This window comes from Nannobrachium achirus (genome assembly GCF_963921795.1).
Source record: "Nannobrachium achirus genome assembly, chromosome: 24".
NCBI classification, from domain to species: domain Eukaryota; kingdom Metazoa; phylum Chordata; class Actinopteri; order Myctophiformes; family Myctophidae; genus Nannobrachium; species Nannobrachium achirus.
This window is the reverse complement of record NC_137831.1, coordinates 48,666,322-48,692,320: the sequence shown is the minus strand read 5'-3', so window position 1 is coordinate 48,692,320 and position 25,999 is coordinate 48,666,322. Positions and strand designations below refer to the sequence as shown.

General features: G+C 41.3%; 1 protein-coding gene across 1 annotated transcript; it reads right to left on the bottom strand.

The window, feature by feature from the left end:
* Positions 1-955: 955 nt before the first annotated feature.
* On the bottom strand, positions 956-25,799 carry LOC308280351 (uncharacterized protein; the record flags this gene model as incomplete). The annotated part of the gene is made up of 17 exons (XM_080720613.1): positions 956-1,230; positions 1,781-1,865; positions 2,741-2,940; positions 5,384-5,659; positions 5,843-5,927; positions 6,080-6,282; positions 8,528-8,630; positions 10,212-10,328; positions 10,691-10,804; positions 10,940-11,041; positions 12,763-12,802; positions 22,643-22,734; positions 23,193-23,249; positions 23,357-23,449; positions 24,664-24,732; positions 25,509-25,592; positions 25,671-25,799. The coding sequence occupies 17 exons, from the start codon at positions 25,797-25,799 to the stop codon at positions 956-958; spliced, it is 2,124 nt and encodes a 707-aa protein (XP_080576739.1).
* Between the last annotated feature and the right edge of the window lie 200 nt (positions 25,800-25,999).

The window sequence follows — 25,999 nt, the reverse complement described above, 5'->3', positions numbered from 1 at the left end:
GGAAGTGTACAGCAGGGGTTTTCAAAGTGGGTGACGGGGCACCCTGGGGTGCCGTGACGGCAGTCCAGGGGTGCCCCGAGATAATTTGATAATATTTGGAATTTATTTGGACAGTTGAAAAAATATTTAGCATAATTTTAAACTTGAAGTACAAAGTTATTTTCTGTCAGTTCTAACCAAAATGGCTATTATCTCAACGTTTTCCTCGCAACATCCCAACAGCAACATCACAACAGCCGATCTACAAGCACACAACAGCGTTGTTTGATGTAGATCGGCTGTTTTCACTAGTTTAGTACATTTTATAGATGATACCAAACGTACGGTTTTGGACATACAAGGTTTCCACACAACAACGATGATATGCTATAAATATAAGGTGCTCGGAGTGAAAATTATAATGTAGGGTGCCTTGGATTCAAAAGATATTTATGGGGTGCCCTGAGACAAAAAAGTTTGGGAACCTCTGGTGTACAGAATTTCCTGGTTGTGTCATCATTATTATATGTGCCTATATAAATCTGTATATCAGCTAACATGAGTTTAATGGAAGGTTGGATAAAGTAAGAGAATGGAATAAGGGTGACTGTGGGATAGGAATTAGATCAGTGCATATTAAATTAAGCCTGGGCTTGATATCATTTGTTGCATGCATTATCATGTAACAAATTAAATCAAGCCCTTAACAGTCATTATTTAATCTGCTTTATCTGCTTAGTGCCTCTTGGCGCATACAGCTTAGAATAAACCATAACCATGAAAATTTTCGGGATAAAAAACACTAAACAATATGCTTTAATTTGTACACAAGTTACACAACTCCCCAGATCCTTGAAATACATTTAAAATTACAGCTCAGATCTCTTATTGTCTTCACAGTTTCTGCTCGGACATTTAAATGAATGAGTCTGCGTGAACGCAGTAGAAGTGATCATAGAACGATGTTGCGCCGCTCTCACAGCGCTGCGGTGCCAGTGACGAACGCCGCCAGCAGTGTGGTCCACAGCGTGGCGGTGGCGGTGAGGACTGCACCAGACTGAGGAGTGAAGTTCTTGTTGTGCACGTGGTGGATGATGTGCAGGACTCCGGCGTACGCCTCCTCACACGTAGGCTTGATCTGGTCCTCTGGCAGCTTGAAGCCATACTGGCCCTTGTCCCGGAGCTCGAAACAGAATGAGAAAGGGATCCCCACTTGGCGAGCCCAGTCTTGTGAAGAACCAGAATTCGGGTCTGCAGGGAAAGATGAGGAACTTGTCATGCAGTGTTCTGCCGCGACGGCACCCCAAAATGGCTATTATCTCAACGTTTTCCTAGGAACATAATCACTAAAATATCGTCACTGTCGGGCAGAAAGCTTGCATCTCCAAGTTTCAAATAGGTACGTCTTTTGGTAAAGCAAAGCCCTGCTTCATCATACAAGACTGTCACACAAAACTAGTGAAAACAGCCGAGCACAAGAGCTATAGCCAGCAAGCCTTGATCAACTTGCAACACACTTATAAAACTTTTTAATAATCATATAACCTTGTTAATATAACACCATTTAGATCAATGCTATAACATTATGTAGTGATATAAATAGCAGCCAGTCATTGACTATAAGTCAACTTCTGTGTGAGATTGTTGCGCGGCTACTGTGGCCTCATCAAAAGCTCTTGAAACGGGCCTCCAGATTACTAAGGCCGCCCCTGAATGCCTCGGATTCAAAAAATATTTATGGGGTGCCCTGAGACAAAAAAGTTTGGGAACCCCTGTGCTAGAGGTCTGCTCCTATACTTACACAGTATGTCTGGAGACCTTCCCACAGTGTAGTTCATCCCATGAACCTCCTTTATGGCATCTGTTGCAGCCAGACCCACCTCCATCTGAGAAACCAAACAATAGTAATAACGTGTACAGCGATGCTGACAGAACCATCGCTAAAAGCCCCAGGACAAAAATCCACTCGTCCGAGACAGTTGGCCGTCCTGGCCCCCAAGATGTGGAATAAACTCCCTGTCGCACTGAAGACTCACCTTTTCAGACTCCACCTAAACCCATAGCACTACTGAGAAACACTCAATGACCATACAGGAAGCTAGTTAGCATTTGTTTTTAGGTTTTTTAGAATCCTTTTTTTGATTGATATTCATATGCATTTGTTATATTGTTGTTGACGTTCTGACATGTTATCTTGTTTATTATAGTGACTAGCCTACAGCCCCCTGCGGGGGCCTGGCCCCTTTGTGTGTGTGCCTGTTAGTCCCCCTTGGTGTGAAGCAGACAGACTGTCATGTTGCTCTCTCTGGAAGTGCCCCCGGACTGGGAGTGCGCTGCTTGTTGACGCCCATTTGTGATGTAATTCGCATCACAGGACAAAGCCGCCTACAGGCCAAAATTTGGGAAAATATTTTAAACATTTGGGGATTATGAGAAGTAGAGACACATCTGAAGGTGATAAAGTTGATGTTGGGCAAGGTACATGCGTTATTGATTTTTGTATTATGTTTTTTAGACAATTGAACAACTGCTGAACGTGGAGTTACAGATGGAAACACACACACACACATACACGGGGCGATTCTAATTAAGGTTGTGGGATGTATTATCTGCTTATTGTAAGTCGCTTTGGATTAAAAGCTAAATGCCTAAACTGTAAACTGTACACACAGGCAAGTTTGAACAATGGAAGTGGTAATATATGTCTTTATATGTCTTTATTTATGAACAGTATGGTTATCCTCTGTGTAGACTTTGGTACCAGCTCATTGTAGTTGGGGGCAGTGACATTGGGAAGCCCGTAGGGGACCAGAATCATCTGTCCATTGGTGTGGATGGTCAGGAAACACAGGACGTCGTCCATCATTCTCCCTACGAAGTCTGCGAATGCCCGAGCCTCGGGTTCAGACAGGGCCTTGGGGCTGCAGTAATTCCATGAACAGCAGTTATATGATGCGATGGCTGGGGAGTAGTGGTGCAACAGTCAATCAAACTAATTTAATTATAACAAAATAAATAATTAAATGTTGGGGGGAATATAAAAGCATTTGATGCAGTCTGTTTCTGGCAACATTTTAACTAATTTGGCGGCAGTAACATTAGGTCTTTTCTCGCCGTCAGTTAATACTTCATATCCATAGTCAAACTGCCGAGCTAATTTGTTTATTGTTGGAATACAGTTATTATTATAACTGTATTTGACGCAACATAACCCTAACCCTAACCCTAACCCTAACCCTTTAGGCCACAATCTGTAGGAGCATGAGGTGATCTGTGGGGAAGAGCATAGTAGCAATACTGTATGGTAAATGATATGACTGTGATGTTGCCGATTCAACTACAGTAAGCAACGGTTTTAAAAAGGCCAAACCCAAGTTTATATTCACTTACCTCTAGCATTGGATGGTATTTGTAGTAGTCATATTCACTCTGTTAGACCCATAACTCAAATAAACACAGCACACTGAGCACAGTATGTCATAAAGACACAAAGTGTTACAGTATTTACTACAGGTAGAAAGAAAACAGTGGTAAAAAGCAGTAATCAGGCCTTCTGAACAAACAAAGTCACTGAGTATGTTTGTTCATTAGGAAACTGGCATCTGTTTGTCATTTCCGGTCATGGTAATATATTTTTCTTTACATTTATTTTTAAATTTCCATTTCTTCTAAGCAGCAAGTTATATGCTTCGATTTTTTTCATTTATAATAAGAAACATTTGCTAAACAGTAAAGATGAAACAGAAATGGCGAGGAGGCTTCACATCTGCTTTATCATTTGTTAATCTCCATCTTTTAGATAGGTCCCTTTATGAAAGGCCAGATGTGACCTGGTAGGAGGTGGCTGGTGGACTAAGGAAGAAGCCTTTTCCTACTGATGATGTTAGAATAGTTGGAGGAGTTGGCAGCAGAAAGGGTTTACTTGTACCGTTATTAAACAATTATTAACATAAACTTAAAGGGGAAGACCACCCATTTTCAATATTGAACTATGTCATTAATATACCTTAGAGGTTCCCCCTCTTCTGTGTTGCCTAGAACTGGAGGATTGATTTGGGGGTTTGTATTGTAAAGTACAACGGTGTGATGTCATCACATTGTGATTTTGCATTTTTGTATTTCCACACAACTCCTCTAAGGTATATTAATGACATAGTTCAATATTGAAAATGTGTGGTCTTCCCCTTTAAGAGGCACCATGTCACTTTTCTTTTTAAGAATAAAATGTGATTTTGTGTAATCTAATGCAAAATAACTTATACAATTGGGATTGTTGTATTTTGTCTCCCTGCTCGTCTATTGAGACATTTATATTGGATCACAGGATCAGACATGAATATTGACCTGATGGTCGAGATGTAATTTATCCCCTGAGCAAGCAGCTCAATGGTAAAAATGCCAGCACTTGTGCAGGAAACCGGGTTCAAATCCAAGGTAGAAGAGGAAAGTTGCATAGTTGCAGATTTAACAAACAGCTAATAAGTAGTTTACTAATAGTTTTATAATCTAAATTGTTACCCTCCTTGTTATCTCCACTCCAGACTCACCGGTCCTCTGTTGTCGCACCCTGAATGTGTGTCTGAATGGGTGAATGTAATGCACAATCTCTGTAAAGCGTTTCGTATTTTTACCTGTAACTCCACCGATCAGTGTAAAACTTTGTATGACACTCTCTAGAGGTCAAGGAAAAACCTTTGCCCTGCATTTTTCACATTTGCCTTTTCTAGCGCCACCAGTAGGCCGACTTATGTAAAACAATCTTTTTGATATTACTCCTTCAGATTTTATCCAAAAATCATGCAAACCCTTTTCACATTGGCCTATTATAGCGCCACCAGCAGGTCGACTTTTGCAAAACAGAAGAAGACATGGCACCCTTTTCACATTGGCTTATTATAGCACCACCAGGAGGCCACAATAACATACTTGACCTGGCGGAGACCTTTGCTTGGAAGAGTTTATATCTAGTTTATGTATTTATTTAGACGGGACACTGCATATCAATGAACAATACATATCAGTATGTAGTTACATCTGTAATTAAAGTGTTCTATATGATGAGAGATTTACATAGCGAACAGGATAAGGAAAGCAACCATCAAACAGAATAGACTGGATTTAGCAAAGGTGCTAATTTAGTCCACACAAAAAACACACACCCCTAAGGGTGAAAAGTGACCTCGCCCTAAATTCGCACAGGACGGAATTCATTTGCAATTTCGAGTTGCGGTTGTTGTTTAAGTTGGACAGAATGTAGACAAAGTATTTTCCCAAATATGGATATGACTGACATCTGATATCATAGATGTCTTATGTTATAGAGAATATAGACCACATGAGACTAACACAATATGTCCATATATATGGGCATTTCAAGCGTGGAAGGAGAGGAACGCCCGCACACTGTTTATATGCTCCAAAAACGTGACCCATGCCGCCAGCAGTGTGGTCCACAGCGTGGCGGTGAGGACTGCACCAGACTGAGGAGTGAAGTTCTTGTCGTGCACGTGCTGGATGATGTGCAGGACTCCCACATACGCCTCCTCACACGCAGGCTTGATCTGTTCCTCTGGCAGCTCGAAGCCATGCTGGCCCCAGAGCTGCTCCCGGAGCTCAAACCCAAAGGTGAAGGGGATCCCCACTTGGCGAGCCCAGTCCATTGAAGAGCCAGAGTTCGGGTCTGCAGAGAAAGATGAGGAACTTGTCATGTGTGTGTTATAAGAAGAAGAACACTGAACTTGCTAGCCTGATCCCCTCAGGTCATTTCAAAGCCAAGGTAACCCTAGCTGGTGGCAAAGGCTAAATCCAACTTTAGGTGATTTTTGTGTGGGTCTGCTGCTGCTAGTGGTCTGCTCCTACTTACATAACACGTCTTGAGAACTTCCCACAGTGTAGTTCATCCCATGGACCTCCTTTATGGCATCTGCTGCAGCCAGACCCACCTCCATCTGAGAAACCAAACAATAGTGGGTCATGTACTCACAGACAAGGTTGAAAATGGAAGTGTCTGTTTTCGTATAAGCTCAGTTTTCATGATAATATTTTTAATTTTGTCTTTATTTATGAACAGTATGGTTATCCTCTGTGTAGACTTTGGTACCAGCTCATTGTAGTTGGGGGCAGTGACATTGGGAAGCCCGTAGGGGACCAGAATCAGCTGTCCGAAGGCGTGCATGGTCAGGAAACACAGGACGTCGTCCTTCATTCTCCCAACAAAGTCGGTGACGGCCCGAGCCTCGGGTTCAGACAGGGCCTTGGGGCCACAGTAAAACGCTGAACAGCAGTTGTGTGACACCCCGACAGCTGTGGAGTAGGGGTGCAACAGTTCATCAAACTGTAAAAATCCATTTGATGATCTAGCCCAGCCGATTTGGACGTTATCATCCGATATCCTCTGCAATTATCACTTCTTATCAGCAGATTGAAATGCGCCAGTAGGGCCATGCTCTCCCGACTGAGTCGGTCAGAGTGTTAGTGCGCATGCGCCGACGCATGTTGACTCGAATTGTTATCTCCCTTGATAGGCGAACCCGGACCATAGTGATAGTGGCCACCTTGCTCTACTCACTGAGCTACCTAGCAGCTGGCCTTTGACAACGTGGATACTGGGGGACTAATATTTACTATACTGTCCATAACGGCACATAACTCGGTAACGGCGCTGAGTTGGCTCATGCGACATTCGCACCGCTCGACCCAGCGACTCGCTCGCTCGGCGGTGTCTCGCAGGGCTCATCATCGCCTGAGACGGCGCACCTCCGTCGTGGATCCTCTGGTGTGAGCAGTAGCGTCGGGTGGCTGGGAAACACAAGGAATTGGTTTCAAATCCTACCCGGGATTCCCTTTCTTTCTTTGACCACTTGAAGGTGCAATTGCATTACTTATGACGCGCAGCGCTTCAGTCTGCAGATCATGTAGATACAATCGGCTGATGACAGCCTACTGACAGACTCAGTTGGCACAGCATGGCCCTACTGGCCCATTACAATTGGCTGATAATATGTGATAATCTGCCATTGTATGTCATGATAACATCCAAAACGTGTGGCTAGCCATGTGGTACAGTGTTGCCATGGGAGCACACATTTACAATTGTGTTGCATCTCACTCAGACAGTAAAACAAGTTTGAGTGGGGATAGTCTGAGTGTTTCGTGCACAAATCGTGCACTTTATGATAGAAGCATTTGGCACACAGTTAGAAAATGCCATATACCCAGGGGGCAAAGGAAGGTGTGCTGCATTTGCCCCGACATACAAAGTTGTCCACCAGAAATATTATCTATGGCCCAGTAGGATCACAACCTATATGGACAACCCGGTCAATTTGTACAACAAAGTCCAATATGGCCGCCTTTAGTTTTAATGGGGGGTGAATAGGGCAAAATTTTAAACTGAGGGGTATTTCCACGAAACTTCACAGGTTGATCAATTGTATACATATGAACATTTTTTGTATTGCAAGTTTCCATGAAATCCAATATGGCCACCACAATATGGCCGCCATAATGTAAGGACCCAGAAAATGGTTTTGCCTCTAACTTCTGAACCAGATGAGCTAGAAACGCAAACTTGGTGTCTATTTCATGGTGTCTGACCATGGGAGACCCAATGGAATAGCACATTTTATTATTGGGTGTGTCTGGACCTTTATTGTGCATATTTGCAAGATGGTGGACTCCCAAAATAGAGCTTTAACATAATTTCTACCATGATTGTTGACTGCTTTTGCAAATACAAGCAATATGAATCCATTTGCTAATATGGCACAGAAGGGACTTATACCTGTATTATTCTTGAGTTTGCATGTACTACTGTATGTAGTTGTAGCAATGACTTCAGATAAAATCAGAGACCAAAACAATGTATCTTAGAAATTATGTTTTAATTTAAAAAAATAATACAGTAAAATAATACAAAAAATAAATATGCTTTAAGTAGCATGTGAGGGGTCAAACTAGGGGTTTCCAATGCAAGCATTTGTTTTGCACGAAAAACATTCCTTTCCGAAAACATAAGTAGTATATCAATAATCTAGTCTAGAGACTGGGATCAGCGTTTCCTGATCCAGAGAGAAATCTACTAGTGTTAGCTGGTTAGCTGTCTGAATAGTCAGTCCAAAGTCGGACAGTTTTATTATTCATGTTAACAGCAGCACATAAGTACTACAAAATGATGTAATTAAATGTATTTTGAACATGTTGCATACATTAATGTACAAAGTAACGGCATTAAGGTGTGTATGTATGTGTGTGTGTGTGCGTGCGTGCGTGCGTGCGTGCGTGCGTGCGTGCGTGTGCGCGCGTACGCGTGTGTGGTACACCATACGCACGTGTAATCTGTTCTATAATAGCCTATATCGTCATGAACAAAGCAGGTGTCACAACGCAGGTCAACTCCCCAAAACACTGACTGAATTAATTCTCTCTCTCTCAGAGAGAGATTAGATTTGTTTGAACCAGACAAGATCCAGCACATCACAAATTTGGACCGCTGCATATTATGTCAGACCCACCGCTATATTCCATAGATTTCTAGAAGAACACTCACACCCCCAGTTGGCATCAAAGTTGCGGTTGAGGTCAGTGCCACCATCACCGAAACAGACACAGTCCTCAGGTCCCGGTGATCTGGTGTTCCTCCACATTCGAGTCTGCAGAAATCAAATGGTTTAATCAATTCGTCCCAGTCATTCCATCAGTCAATCAATTTATACATTAAATCTGAGCACTTCACATTTCTGTAAAAATATGGTTTTCCCACGTATAAATTCTATTATAATTTAGGCTTATATTAAGGTTTCAATGTAATCCCACTGCTGGCCCAGAAAAGGCATTTCTTCAATTCATCAGCAAATATGGAACAGTTTCTTATATTTTCTAGGCTAAAAGTAAAACATAAACTAGAGATAAAACACTGGGAACAGTGATGGAATTCATAAAGGTAACGTCATTTTAAAGCATTAAAAAACATGCTGACAACTCCTAAGTACATCTCTAAACCAGGGGTTTCAACAGGTGGTCTGTGTAACACTGGTGGTCCGTGAAGATATTGCATGTGGTGCCTGAAAGTGAAGATTTATTTAATGTCAAGCTTTTTCTCCCACACTACACCTAAAATGGATGGAATTGGATGGAATATTATTTGAACATATTTTAATACATTTAACAAAAGTATTTTATTTATGTACCAGTAAGACTCCCTAATCGGGAGATAAGCGACCGTCAGGTCGCAGCGTGATTTTAGGCCAAAATGTGTAGGAGCAGTGTCCAAAAATGTGTTTAAAAAAATCGGCCTGATGGTGGCGCTATATGGGACAGATCCATGTTGATGACATGAGTGTAGACATACAGTGTAGCAATTTGCGTGATTTTAGGGCAAAATCTGTAGGAGTAGTGGCCAAAAATGTGTTTTAAAAAATCGGCCTGAAGGTGGCGCTAAATGGGACAGTTCCATGTTGATGACATGAGTGTAGAGCAAGTGTGTACTGATTTGCGTGATTCTAGGGCAAAAATTGTAGGAGCAGTGTCCAAAAATTTGTTTTGCAAGAATCGGCCTCATGGTGGCGCTAGAAGAAGGCCATGTGAGAATTGATGGGTGGGGGTTGTGGTTTGGCAGGCAAGGAGTGTGTGTGCAAAATGTGTTATGGATCGGGGCAACGGTTGCGGAGATATGAGCAGGGCAAAAGTGTGACGTGTGACGTGTGACTGACTGACGGACTGACTGACGGACGGACAGCCGGTGGAGGTTTTGATAGTAAATGCGACCTGACGGTCGCAATTACCATTCAAACATATTTCCCCACCATAGTAGTTTGTGGACCATTGGATGAGAAACAGTGGGATATAGACATGGGACACATACTGAAGCAATCTCAACCCATATGCCCTCCCCCCAACACAACAATGGTCCCCAGGTTAATTCTTAGGGTGGTGGTCCCTGGTTCACAATCAGTTGAAACCCCCTGCTCTAAACCATTCACCAATGTCATACATGATCACTGAATGATTCATTCTGGACAACAAGACTAAGTGCCGATGCATAGGCTTTCCACTTTTAGAGCCGAGTTTAATGCGGTTCGGAGTCACATCTCGGCGGTATCCGCCCCCGAACCTCTGAATGACGTCATATTGTAGTTTGGACAGAATGTAGCTTGGACTAAAAGTGAACTGAAAGTGGAGTAGGCCTATGCACCGGCCCCAACGTTTCCATAACATGAGACATTGGTACTCACTGTGTTATCCTTCCAGGAGTAGATGTATCCATCCACATTCAGCACAGGGGTCACGTAGAAGTCCACGTTATTCATCATCTCACTCATCTTTGGGTCGGTTTTGTATGCCTGGAGGATCTGATGGCGAGTTGAACATACACTCTTGAACACAAATTAAATGCACACATTCTGCCCCATTCACAGTTTATTTACACACACACACACACACACACACACACAAGGATTATATCTCCAGACTGGCCTGGGAACGCCTCGGTATACTCCCAGAGGGAGTGGAGGAAGTTGCGCAGGATAAGGAAATCTGGAAGTCTCAGTTGGAACTGTTGCCCCCGCGACCCGATTCCGGATAAGCGGTTGAAGATGGATGGATGGACACACACACACACACACACACACACACACACACACACACACACACACGCACACACATGCGCGCGCGCACACACACACACACACACACACACACACACACACCGTACCTCTCTGACAAAGTACTGACAGAATGCTGGGGCGAGCCATTCTCTAGAGTGGATTCCACAGTCCATCCAGATAGCTTTCTTTCTTTCTTTTGTCTCTCCAGTTCTCTTGCCAACCTAGAGAACAGATTTGGGGATCTCATTGCTAAGCTACATGCACTCACATAACTGTATCATGCAAATTGGGAACTATATGTTCTCTTATTTCATGTTGTTGTGTGCAATAAATACATAATGTGGTATGTTAATTACCTTGAGAAGGCTAATTGTTCTGTTTTCATAAGTCTTGCCGTAAGCCACTAGGGACACAAGTGAAGGGTATTCCATGACAGTCTGCTCCATCCAATAGGTGATCTGTGGGGAAGAGCATAGTACTGTATGGTAAAAGCTTAAGGCCAAACTCAATTGCTACACACATAAACTATGGGGAGTACAACATCTCCGTTAGTTGACTCTGTGACTACTTAATCGAAACTCTCCCACTTCAGTAAATGTTTTTATTGCACAATTAAAGGGATATTACACTTTCAAAAAACTTTTGGTCATTGTATGGTCTAATCAGGCTTGTATGAACACCCTGAACAGTTTTTAATTGGCTTCATTCAGTATTTAGATATTTGATGTAAATGTTACCAGCTCCAACACGCCCAGGCCCTCTCCCCACACACACCCATTGTAACTTCAAGCTCCATTTTAACCATGATAGATTCATCAAAAACACCCATTATTTTTTCTGGTGACTCATAATACCCTCCTAATACGTGAGCAGACCGTGTTTTTTCAATAACTTTTTTCTTTTATTTTTAATAATTCTTTGGGAAAATGGAAAACATTAAATACAATAATATTTTATTGAAAATAAATGAAAAAAGTTATTGAAAAAACACGGTCTGCTCACGTATTAGGAGGGTATTATGAGTCACCAGAAAAAATAATGGGTGTTTTTAATGAATCTATCATGGTTAAAATGGAGTTTGAAGTTACAATGAGTGTGTATGTGGAGAGGGCCTGGGCGTGTTGGAGCTGGTAACATTTACATCAAATATCTAAATACTGAATGAAGCAAATTAAAAACTGTTCAGGGTGTTCATACAAGCCTGATTAGACCATACAATGACCAAAAGTGTTTTGAAAGTGTAATATCCCTTTAAGGACTCGCTCACGTGTGTGAAATGCTGGGTTGTTTTGGCTGGGTTGAGGCTGTTGTGTCATTTAATTGGGTTGTTTTCATGCAAATGGGTATTCTGAGAATGTTGGGTATTGAGTTGTTAGCTGTTGGGTTGTAATTTCCATATCATTTGTCGGGTTATTTTGGACTACCCAACACGTTGGGTTAATAAGTTGGTCACCTGTGCAATGCATGCTGGGACAGCATGAAAGGGACAGCATGCTGGGTAAAGCATTTCCAGGGGCATTTTAAGCTTTCGGGAGCTAAAAATGCTAAATGTGTCACATCCACGTGTCTGCCTAGGCAATCTGACTGACATATGTCAGAATTTGATTTGTCAGTATTTGAGCTTCAACCGTAAGTTAGGGCGCTAGGTTAGGGTTGAGCTCCCTCGCCATGGTTACGAAATAAAAGCAGAACCCTTGAGGACTCTCATTAAAGGGCCCCACCATACTTTTCAAAATATATATTTTATATAAATATTGTTCCATAATACGGTTCTCTACAGGTTTTAGCCTATACAACCACTCGGATATTTAAATTTCATGTTCTGTCTGTCTCTAATTCCAAGCCATTTCAGATGCAATACCAAAATGCCCTTTGTATGCTGTCTTTGGGCTAAAATTGGAACGACACAGAGAAGATACCATGGCACCATACTAATCTTCTCTATATTGTTCCAATTTAAGCATGACACCATGCTAACTTTATCTGTATCATTCCAATTTTTGCTTGGTACCATGATGAGAACCATATAGAGTCAATCCATTCCCTAACCCAATAAACAACCCAACGTTGGATTAATTGACCGGCGTTGGGTTGGGGAACGACCCAATTTGGGTTGTTCTTAACCCAGTATGTGCATCCCTGGTGCCTTCAGGTACACAGTGAGTTTGTAATCACTTACCTCTATCATTGGATGGTATTTGTAGTAGTCATATTTCACTCTGTTAGACAAACACATACACACAAACCAAATTAACACAGTACAGTATGTCATACAGACACAAAGTGCTACAGTATTTACTACCTACACAAGTAGAAAGAAAACAAACAAAGGTAAATAGCAGTGCTCAGGCCTTCTGAACAAACAAACTCACTGTGTATGTTCATTAGTGAATGAGGAATACTTATTTGCAACTTTAGGAATTAGAGTAAGAGTTCCAATAGCGTCTATAAACTATTAAGGCCCTTTTCCACCGGCAGTGATAACGATGACGATAGCCATAAAATATCACAGCGATAATTATGCCTTCACATTGATTGACCCCCCCCCCCCCACACACACACACACACCCACCCAAAACATGATTATCAGGTATTATGATTATACTAGAAGGATTTATTTTTCTCCAAAAAAGTGTACAGAAAGAGTTAAAATTAGGTTTTTATGTGGCCACACCCACCAGTTCATTATGTGGCCACACCCACCAGTTCATTAAGTATGCCTGGTTGTCATGGTGGGTGGTGACCCCGCTGAAGTTAGCCACACCCACAGTGTTGGGTGAATGATAAAAGGGGAGGGGATGATTATATGATGTCATTTTATCTGTGTTTTTGGATCGGCACTTTTGACCCACAAGGTGGCAGCCTCCAGGAAGAAACCCCAAATAAAAAGGCAGTGATGTCATTACGTGCGCATCTCACATCAAAAACTCATTCAAGTCACCCAGGGACTCATTCATGTCATGGTCCTGGGGTCCCGGGGATGCGCCTCCATTGGAGTCCATGTTAAAATAATTTACCGCTCAATATAAAGTTTACACGCGCAAAATGGCGTCGGACGTCGGTGGAATCTAAACATTGACGTTTCTATCGCCTGTTTAAGACTTTCTAGGTTGATTTTATTTGTGTTAACGTAGGGTAAAGTAGGATGCTTTCACCCATGAACAATGGTGGTGTCTGTGGATTTTTTCTTTTTTTTCTTTTACCGCGACGCGACCCATTTGAATGACCACCTGTGGGTCCCGGGACCCATTACATTGAAAACCTAGTAACATCACTGAAAAGGGAATACATAATTGCTCATAACAACCACACCAGTGGGTCTAATGAAATAACCTCCTAGACACATGAAAACCAGAAAAAGTACAAAACTATGGCACCACCGCTTTAATGCAATATGACTTATACAACTGGGATTGTTGTATTTTGTCTCCCTGCTTTTCTATTGATACATTTAGATTGTGTCCAGGGGCGTCAATTGGGTATGGCAGGGGTATGCAGCTGCCATACACTGAAAAGTCATACACTGAAAAGTCAACACCAGGAAAGCAGCGGGACCTGATAACATCAACTCTAAGGTGCTTAAGGCTTGCGCGGAGCAGCTTGCTGTCCCCCTTACGCATCTCTTCAACCTCTCCCTGAGGACGGGGAAGGTACCACAGCTGTGGAAGTCCTCCTGCATTGTCCCGGTGCCTAAGAAGACCCGTCCCTCGGTCCTCAATGATTACAGACCAGTCGCCCTGACATCACAGGTCATGAAGGTCTTTGAACGTCTGGTTCTGAACCTACTGAGACCGGCGGTCAGTGATCACCTGGACCCCCTTCAGTTTGCCTACCAGGCTGATATTGGGGTTGATGACGCCATCACCTACATACTCCATAAGTCTCTCACCCATCTGGAAGATCTGGGCAGCACAGTCAGAATTATGTTTTTTGACTTCTCCAGTGCTTTCAACACTATCCAACCGTCTCTGCTTGCGGAGAAGCTTACGCTGATGGGGGTGGACAAGGGCTTTGTGGCATGGATCACAGACTACCTTTCAGAAAGACCACAGTCTGTGAGACTGCAGGGCTGTCGGTCCGATGTGCTGGTGAGCAACACGGGGGCCCCTCAAGGAACTGTGCTCTCACCCTTCCTGTTCACTCTCTATACATCGGACTTCCGCTTCAACTCCAAGACCTGTCATCTGCAGAAGTTCTCAGATGATACCGTAGTGATCAGCAAGATCTCGGGTGACAACACGGCTGAGCACGATGGTGTGGTTAGGGACTTTGTGCAGTGGAGCGAGGACAACCATCTCAAACTCAACGCAAGCAAGACTAAGGAGATGGTGGTGGACTTCCGCACCTCCAAGAGAGTCCCCCCGGTGCCAAGCACCATTAACGGTGAGGTGGTTGAGCTCGTGGATAACTACAAATTCCTCGGAGTACACCTGAATAGTTCACTGGATTGGTCGGACAACGTGCAGGCGATTCACAGCAAGGGGAAAAGCAGGCTGTTCCTCCTGAGAAGACTGAGATCGTTTGGGGTGTGCAATAGGATGCTACAGATCAGTCTGTCATGGCAAGTGTCCTCTTTTTTGGTATAACATGCTGGGGTGGCAACAACAGAGCAGGTGACACGTTTAACCTAAACAGACTGGTGAAGAAAGCAGGCTCTGTCGTTGGGTCCTCTCTGCAGGGGGTGGAGGAAGTAACCAGGGTGCGCACTGCGAAGAAGCTAGATTCCATCTTGGAGAACTCCTCCCACCCCCTCCATCTAGAGATCACCAGTTACTGGAGTAAGAGAGGAAACGACCGCTTTACCTACCCAGTACGGAGATGTGAGAGATTGCTATGGTCTCTTTTGCAAGACACTTTATGTATATATACTTATATATTATTCGCCCCCTCTATTGATGCACCTTCTCTTTATTGGTACTGTACTGCTCTTGTCTTTGTTTTTTTCCCTCTTATCTTTCTTTTCTTACGTCTCTGTAACTTTGTATATAACTGTATACTGCTGTGCTACTTCTGGACAACTGAATTTCCCCCTTGGGATAATAAAAGTATCTATCTATCTATCCACACTGGGTCCAGAAAATACATATATACAAGGATAAATCCATGTGCTACAAATCCACTACAAATGCAAAATTTAACAAAAATGGTCACTTTAACATGGTATTATAATTAGCCTACTGTATATTCTCCCCATCTTGACAAAATGGTATATTCCCACCCAGGTTCCACAGGTCAGCTGCACAGGTGCAATGCATTATTGTTAATTGTGGCACGTTTACTAACATGCCAAGTTTAGCTGCACTTGAACAACCATTCCAGGCTGCCATATCCAGCCCAATAAACCGTAGAAATGGGGGAAAAGAATAGAATGTACTTCTAAAAATAAATGTATCATGCCTGTTGCCAAGGTATGGCAACATACAAGACACCAGTCATGTTGCCATACCTTAGCTTTTTCTGAACTGACGCCACTGATTGTGTCAAAGGTCATGTCACAGGATCAGACATGAATAATCTGCACTTGTGCAGGAAACCGGGTTCAAATCCAAGGTAGAAGAGGAAAGTTACGTAGTGCAGCTTTAACAAATAAGTTGTTTACAAATAGTTCATGAGTTAGTAACTATTCATTAGTAGTATATTCTAAAGTCTAAATTGTTACCCTCCTTGTTATCTCCACTCCAGACTCACCGGTCCTCTGTTGTCGTACCAGTCCAACATAGCAGCATCAGAAAAGAAAGTCCCACGTATGGCACCATGGCATCCAGTTGAGAAATCCCTGACTTTTCTTTTTTTTATATATATTTGTAGTCTCTAAGCCCACCTCTCCTCCGTAGCAGTCTAGATTTGACCAATGGTATTACTATTGCAATACATTATAATCTGGTTCTGTCAGGAACAAGAGGTGTTGTTGTAGGACCCATGTGCAGGAACTCAGAACAGACACGAGATGAGAATCATAAACTTGTTTACTTAGAAAGCAATGATATCATTTACAAACATTATAACCACAATAACTGAACCCACACAGAAACAGTCTACTCTCAGCAGCTTGTCACAACTTATGACCCGGGTCATAAGTTGTACAGTATTCATTGCTGGCCAGCATTGAATACACACAGAAACAGTCTTTATACTCTCAGCAGCAGCTGGTCACCAAACCAGGCTCAGCTGGTCCTCATATGTGACGGCACCAGTGTTGGGAAAGTTCACTTTCAAAATGAACTTTAGTTCAAGTTCAAAACTTCTAAAATGAACTAGTTCATTTCATAGTTCATAATACCACATTTTGAACTAAAGTTCATGGTTCCCCAAAATGAACTAACAGTTCTTTTTAATCATATTTTTTTAATACTTTTGGCTATTCAAATTTTAGACATTACTACAAGCTATTATTTGTCAAATCTATTGGCACAGCCCATATAGAACCTCACACAGCAATTATTTCCGTTTTAACACCCTGAAACTATGTGTTAGATTCATCTTCGCAAAGCCCATTCAGTCCACACTAGCAGCTGCAGGCAGCTTTCATCTCTAGTACAGTATATTTACATAAACATGAGTAAAAACGTGCTGCTTGAATGGTCTTTAGACTCTTTATTATGAATAGAAAAACAGGACTTTAGTCCTTAAAGGCCCACTTCACCTCTGGGACAACCCCATCTTATTTTATTGTTGTTTGGGACACGATCAACACAATCCTGAGTAATTTTTTGTGTTCAATCTGTGTTTTTAGATATTTTGGTATTTCAGCATGTACTAGTGATGCATTTTGCATCATCAGTGATGCGTTTTGCATCATATGATGCAAAACGCATCACTAGTACATGCTGAAATACCAAATTATCTCAAAAAATCGAACCTCTGTTCGAAGTGGAGCTGTGTGTGTGTGTGTGTGTGTGTGTGTGTGTGTGTGTGTGTGTGTGTGTGTGTGTGTGTGTGTGTGTGTGTCTGGCCTGGCCTGAACAACAGCGCCCTCGTGTGGTCACAAAAGGTTACTGCAGGCTACATACCGGAGACAGACAGACAAACAGACAAACAGACAGACAGACCCACACACACGGCCACGTATAGGGAGCTCCACACAGCTCCAAAAACAGATTGAACACAAAAAAACTCAGGATTGTGTTGATCGTGTCCCAAACAACAATAAAATAAGATCGGGTTGTCCCAGAGGTGAAGTGGCCCTTTAAGGTGCATGTTTTCTTTCTTCTTCTTTTTTAATTTCTATACTTTAACAACAAAGTCCAGAACATGTGCCAACATGACTATAATAACACAACACAATCTGAGATAGGATTAGGAACCAGGCTGAGGTAGGAAACCTCAGTATTCAAAGTGCAAAACATTTAAATCTATAGCCATGTTTCCATAAACTTATTCGAATTAGGGAAGCAAATTATCAGAAATGCGCTTTAAAGGAGTAGTTCACCCCCAAAATGACGTTTTTTCTATTGATTACTCATGCCATGGAAAGTAGAGTTCAATAATATTTTTAGTTTTTTGTCGCATTCCTAAGACAAAAATGTGATAACAATAAATTTACCCCCATTCATTTCGGATGGTGACCCGTTTCGAAACGGGTCACCATCCGGAATCAATGGGGGTAAATTTACTCAAATCAAATTTTTGTCTTAGGAATGTGACAAAAACCAAAAGATATTATTGAACTCTACTCTCCATGGCATGACTAATCAATAGAAAAAAAGTCATTTTGGGGGTGAACTACTCCTTTAAGACAAAGCGAATTTAGCCCGTTTCCATTAAACTGGTGAAATGCGATTCTTGGGAGATCCTGCCTGGGTCCGCCTGACCGACGTGCTGTAAACACTTCCCGCGGGCTTGCACACAGTGCACAGAGCTGGGATGGGGCTGAATTTTTCAGACCGAGAGACGTGAGGGCACTGCTGTGACTCGCCCCTCATCAAAAAACACTACTGAATCACTACACAAAACCTATTCGTGTAGTAGTGACTGTGTAGTCATGTGTAGCAATTGTGTAGTAAATCTGTAATGTTTTCACTACTCATGACACACCAGTAGAGTTTTGTAGTGAAACAGTAGTGTTTCCAGTAGTAATCAATCGTAGTAGTGAAAAAGCTGTTGAAACACTACTGCTTCACTACAAGGGCATATAAATAGTGATTATGTAGAGATTTTACTACTTGTTTATGTGTAGTGAATATGTAGTCACAACACTACATATTCACTACTCATGACACACCAGTAGAGTTTTGTAGTGAAACAGTAGTGTTTCCAGTAGTAATCAAATAGTGATTATGTAGAGATTTTACTACTTGTTTATATGTAGTGAATATGTAGTCACAACACTACATATTCACTACTCATGACACACCAGTAGAGTTTTGTAGTGAAACAGTAGTGTTTCCAGTAGTAATCAAATAGTGATTATGTAGAGATTTTACTACTTGTTTATGTGTAGTGAATATGTAGTCGCAACACTACATATTCACTACTCATGACACACCAGTAGAGTTTTGTAGTGAAACAGTAGTGTTTCCAGTAGTAATCAGAGTAGTGAAGGCATTTAAATAGTGATTATGTAGAGATTGTACTACTTGTTTATGTGTAGTGAATATGTAGTCACAACACTACATATTCACTACTCATTCATGACACACCAGTAGAGTTTTGTAGTGAAACAGTAGTGTTTCCAGTAGTAATGAACCGGAGTAGTGAAGGCATTTAAATAGTGATTATGTAGAGATTTTACTACTTGCTCATATAGTGAATATGTAGCAAGAACACTACAGAAACACTACATATATTTTTAATAGTGATCAAGTAGAGTTTTTAGCACTCATACATGTTTAATAGTGATCAAGTAGTTTTTAGTGCTCAAGTATTAGTCAAGTCGCTTGTGTAATTTCGTTCAATGTTTCACTTCAGAGTATACCTTACATACATGTTTCCAAAAATATATAGTTTTCAAAACCCTCTGAACAGACCTTTCATGTTTGAACATATTAAACTGGCATATACAGTATATGTAATGTGGTAACCAGTAGTATTTCACGAAAGTCTGTGCGTGTATACTGTATACATACTAGATCTTAAGTATTGATCAATATTCTTCAAAATAGACAATGAGATGGCTGTGAGATCATAGTTTTCAAATTGATTTACAATTCAATAAAATTACTGTAAAATAGGACAGGAATGTAGGATAGGAATGTGGCATGCTAACACAAGAGACAGAAATTGCATTTAAATCATTTATTCACTTTGAGTTTGTTTACAGGCTAAAAGCCCTCCTCCTGAGCCTAAGACTCAATCTGTTTCTTTTCTTTTATTTTCTTTTCAATGACTCAGTGTTCATTACATTTCACACAAAAACAGGATAAAAAAAATATACAAATTAAACATAAACTGAGTAAGACGCCTAAGGGCAAGGTCGCACAGGATGGAATTCATTTGCAAGTTTGAAGCGAGTTGCAGTTGGTTGTTTTTAAGTTGGACAAAATATAGACAAAATATTTTCCCAAATATGGGTATGACTGACATGTGATTCGAGGTACAGTTGGTTATTTAAGTTTGACAAAATATTTTTTTCAAATATGGATATGACTGATGTTATAGACCACATCAGACTCACAATATGTACATATATGGGTATTCCAACAAATACATTTTTTGCTTAATATTGATGACATCAGGGGTCTCCATATTTGGGCATAATGTATAAGGACAGATTGTGATGTCGGAATGTGATGTCACAACAGGTCATCAGCTATAGACATTGCGGCGTTACAGACAAGACACATAAGAACAACAGACAAGATGTGACGGTTTTCAGATTAAACTGCCACCTATGGTCACAGAAAGAAAATCAATCTGTTTCTTGGTGATTTGGCAAAGGGATGACATGGAGTCTCATTTCACTTTTAAGGAGCACACATTTCCGGAGTATCTCATGTGGTCTAATGGCAAAGAAAATATCTGTCAGTTTGACCTCTTTAAGTAGAGAGTCTAACTGGATCCCTACATCATAATGTCTACATGTATTTGTGTGTTTTTGAGACAATTTCCGAAGCACCACACATGTTTTCAGCTCACAGTCACACTTGTTACTTCTACAGCTACAGTGGATACACACCAGTTTTTCTAATACGCCAAATGACCCATCTCTAACGAGAACTACGGAGTTGTCTCGTCTTGATTCTCTTGCATAGTGTGCTGTGGTAAAAATGGAACCTCGGAAAGAAAACCTGTCATAACCAGACACCTGACTGTCCTCTACGTGACACCCAAACAGTGTCTCTATGGGCTTCTTCATGTTTGTCAGGGATGGACTATGATGCCTTGACATAACATAAAGGTCAGCAGCTAGAGGCTGTCTATTTTTCAGGGTTCTTGTTTTGGTGATGAGGGTCTCATACAGTGATTTGCACTTACTGCTTTCTTGCAGTAGATGAGATGCCCGCTTTACAAGTGCTCGTTGTAAATACAGCGACTTGCATATTTGTTCAGGAATGTGTCTTGTGCCATTGAACCCACTTAACAGAACCGAATTGTTCCCCTCAAATGAAAAAGTGGACGTCGCCCACAGTGGCCCAAAATTTAGGACACTCTTGGGGACATGGAGAAGCTGGTGAACATTGTAAGTGGTGTTTTCTTTACCATACAGTACTGGCATTTTCTTCACAAACTTTGTCAACATCTCATCAGCTTCCTTAACTGCAGACTTTGTAACAGTGTCCTGCAGCAGCAGATGAATGGCAAACGAGAGTAGAAAGAGTTGTCTCAGATATGCAGTGGGCAGGATGCCCTCCAAAGCAACATAACCATAAAAAAGAAGAAAAGCTCTCCATTCTGACCCTTTCCAATGTCTCCTCTCAGACATAGCCCTTGGTAGACGGGTTATCTCAGATGGTGGGGCAAAACTCTGCAAGCGCTCATCTATAGCTTTAATCTGATTGCCTATGTACCATGATTTCCGGTGGTGAGTAGTCTCAAACCAAAGGGAAGCCAGCTGCCGCATAACACCGAGCAACACACAATGAAGATAGTCTGGAACAAAGCCATCTACCACATTGAATAGGGGCAGAGTCATTAAGGACGTTGGTCCTTTAGTGCCACATACAGACTTCTGAGTCCTGTGAGCTTCAAGTGCATAGTTAACTTGTTCCTGGTGGGTTCGAAGTATTGGTACATCTTTTGAGCTATATGATCTCATAAATCCTGCTCCCTTAGGTACAATTTCACCTGGTGTTAAGCACCAATCACACCCATAGATGCCATTGAATTGAGTAGTATTTTTGAGAAGAGGTCTTGCTATAGCATCAGCAGTGCAAACAAGGTTGAAAACCTTGGACGTTATTTTTTTCCCTGTGATGGGATTTCTCCACTCTACACCATCTTGAGCTAGTCTATTGCATTCCGTTATGTATGGAAGCAAGAAAGTATCCATTTTTGGCTTAATTGGTCCAAACCAAAGGGCTATCATCATTATATTTTTTTTACGCAGTTTGGGTGGTAGCTCAATTAGTTGTGTTTGCAAGGGCCATATGGAGTACTTGGACGAACGAAAAACTGGGACGCCGTCACAATTCCAAATGATAGACAAAGAATCCTTATCTAGTTTCCCCTCAGACAATAATTGCTGGTAAAGGGCCCCATCCATTATATCACCAATGCTTTCATCTTTTCTTGTTTTTTCCCCCTTCAGATGTTTAGAAACATCTGACATACTGAGAAGGTCTTTTAACTGTTCAACCAGAGGCATGTAGAGAAAGAAGCAGCCCTCCTTTAAATTGTGTTCTGCATTAAAAGGGTGTGAACAGTTACCACAATGCAGAATGCCTGGACTTTCAATGTACTCAAAGCAGTTACTACAATAATGATGTATTTCACTTATTCCATTTTTTGAGTAAGAGAATGCCTTTTGGAAGAGATATTTTGTGGCTGGTAGCATATTTGGGAAAAATAAATTGAAAACAGATAACAAATCTTCCAGAGCCACCCCATTCACACAGTGCCTTTGACAGAATGCCAAAAGTATCAGAAGGCTTTCACCAATGGTGACTTGGGAACCGGGATACAGAGGCTCGTTGTCACTGGTCTTGTGGATGGCATTGTCCTGGCTGTCTTCATCGCGCTCATCTTCCTCAACCGATTCCATAGGTTCATTGACCTGTAAAGTTGTAGAGGAATAGCAACATAAATGGTTGGAAAACAAATTTGGGGGTCCTTTGATTAAGCCCTTCATACTGTATCTAAAATAAAAAAGTAGGGTACAGCACAGTTAGGTCTGTAGTCTGTTGGCTACAGTATATACAGTAAGGTACAGTGCAGTAAAGTTTGTAATCTTCCAGCATAAGGAGGGTACAGTAGTACACTGTGTAGTACTATAGTGCACTGTGTAGTACAGACTTTACTTACAGTACTGTACTCTGTGGGCTATAGTATGATACAGTACAGTATAGTAGGGTATAGTACAGTAAAGTCTGAAGTCTATTTGTGGGCTACGGTAAGCCCTATTGTAGCCCACAAACATACTACAGACTTTACTGTACTGTACCCTACTGTTCAGTAATCCATCCCTACTTACACAATAATGTAGTTTTATTACAGTCATCACTTATTGTGTACCTCATCATCTTCCTCTGTAGACACAGAGTCCTCTTCTTCAGCAGTGTGCTGGTCTATCTGTATTAAGGAGAACATTCAACACCATACCATTTCAAATCTTTCCTTTTTCTATTGTTCAAACTCTTTAACTAAAATATGTCAAAACCTCTGGGATATTTTCATACCGTTTCATCTGTAATCTCCAGGTTGTCGTCATACTGGTTGTCATCATCATCAGCAGCCATGTGCTGGTCTATCAGGTTGTCATCAACCGTCTGCTGATCACAAAAACATTCAAACACAATATGATGAGGTTATAAATTAAAGGAATGATTATATGAATGTATGACCTGTATAATAAGATGATCAAATAAACTAAACTAAACTAAACTAAACAGTCTGTCTGGAACGTCAGCAAAACTGTCCAAGTGGCTCTACACATGCACAAATGCAAAATATAGGACACCAGAGTGCTTCTGCCAACTGTTAAGAACTACGCAGGAAGCCTTTTTTAATGTATTAGTCCGTATTTTTTGCTACAAAGAGCTTTTACCAAACAGCAGAAGAGCCTAGACCCAAAGCCAATGCTTTTGTATTAGTCAATAGTGCCACCTAGTGGTCAGAAATGATAAATCTGTCAAGGTACGTCCATGGTTTGCATGGCTTACATAAGAAATCTGTCATAACTCGTCCATTGTCCTGGAAGACTTAATGAAGGCTCTGTTACATTATGGTGAAACAGAGCCAGGGTGCTGATATTGTGAATGTTGGCTCAATGGAAACACTCTAGGCTACTACACCGGTGGGTCCCAAAGTGTGGTCCAGGGTAACTTGGGGGTTCCAAAATACCCCTTAAAAGTTGTGTAACTCTGAGAGCATACAAATGGAACTAAATGGACCTGTAACGGTCCACTTGGTTCCATTTATATGCTCTAAAATCCCCGGGTAGATGGCTGTGTTCACTCTGAACTTGATAAAACACAGTGGACCAACGCCACCAATATAATGCAATGCTAGAGTTGCTGCACATTGTTTTATCAAGGTCTGAGTCAACACAGAGATTTTAGAGCACTTTGTGCTTCCATAGGTTGACAAGGATTGTAAATCCTTCTTTAGATTTTCATGTGCCGTATGCCATAAAAATATAAATGTAAAAAAGGTTTCAAATAATTCACTGTATGCACAATGAATCTAGGAAAAAAAAAACTTTTACACAATATTCTAATTTTCTGAGATTGATCTGTATCCACAACTTTCCAAAGTCCCATCGTGCATTGCGCAGAAGGTGCAGGCAGCTTACGGCGCCGCAGCCGAGTGTGATCTACAAGCTCCCAACGGTTGCATCTGCAACGCGACGTGAGCTTGTATGTCTGCTGTTAACCGGAAGTGTCTTGCAAATAATGCTCCAGTAAATTCTCACGGAAACAGCTGGATAGTCACATAAACAGAAATTCTCTCAGAAATGGTTGCACACCTGAGATTAGGAGCCTACCTCAATCATGTGTTGTCTTTCCATTTCTTGATCAGCTGCTCCATCATCATCAAAAGTCTGCTGGTCAACCTGCACGGGTAAGGAATAATGGTTACACATCTCTATTATCTATTGGCTATTTTTTACCATTTTAATTAAAACGGCTATGAATACAAAACATGTCCTACTAGTGTTTAAAAAAAAAGAAAGTTGTCAATGAGACACATAAAGGTCGATTGAGGAGGACTAACTCCGTAACCTAGAATGACGGAACTATAGTTGTACTGACTCTGACCTCTAAGGACCTTCCAGGGAGAGTGCTCATGTAAATCTGGCTGTGACACCCTTGCTAGTTTATTTTTCCTTTTGAGTTTTTCTTTTGACACTGCACTATTAGGTTGTGTTAGTAGTTTTGGGTATTTTTGCTTGTGTTTGATATGCCAATGAGATACTTGTTGCACTAACTAGCATTGGCTGCTATGGTCACTTTGATTTGCTTTGGACACTGTACTATTTTGATAGTTGTGCTTAAGGACACTTTATGTATATATTATATATTATTTATATATTATTCGTTCCCTCTCTTGATGTACCTTGCTCTTTACTGTACTCTGTTCTTGTTTTTTTTCTTTTTCTCACTTCTCTGTAACTTTGTAAATAACCTTATACTGCTGCGCTGCCTCTGGGCAACTGATTTTCCCCCTTGGGATAATAAAGGTATCCATCTATCTAGGTATATTTTCCAATTGGCAGCTCGATTTTGTAAGGCTACCTGCCACTCTGGCAGCTAAATGTTTGTATCAATGGTCACATAAACAGAAATTCTGACTTTTCTCAGAAATTGCTGCACATCTGAGGAGCCATACCTCAATCATCATGTGTTGTCTTTCCAATTCTTGATGATCTGCTACTCCATCATCATCATCATCATTAAAGTTCTGCTGGTCCACCTGCACGGATAAGGAATAATTAACTATTGGCCTTTTTTACATTTTTTTAAATGAAAACAGCTATAATAAGCTACTTACATTTGTGTTGGTGCCAGAGGTGACGCTTGTCTTTTCTTTGCTGTCATCTTGCCTTCTCCAATTGTATCTTGTTCGTTGTGGTGGGAGTTTGAATTCCCCCCACAGATAGGACTTGTACTGGACAGGCATAATGACTTTATGTAGGCCTATAACCTATAACATAACTTAATATATTAATACAATAACATTTATAATAGTTATCTGGCCCACGTTGGTGAAGAGAGGCGTGACGAGTGTTGACTGTTGAAACTTCCGGTCCTAACACAGCAGCTCCATGCACCAAGCCTATTATATTACAGCTGCGTCATTAAATTGGCACGCGCACTCTG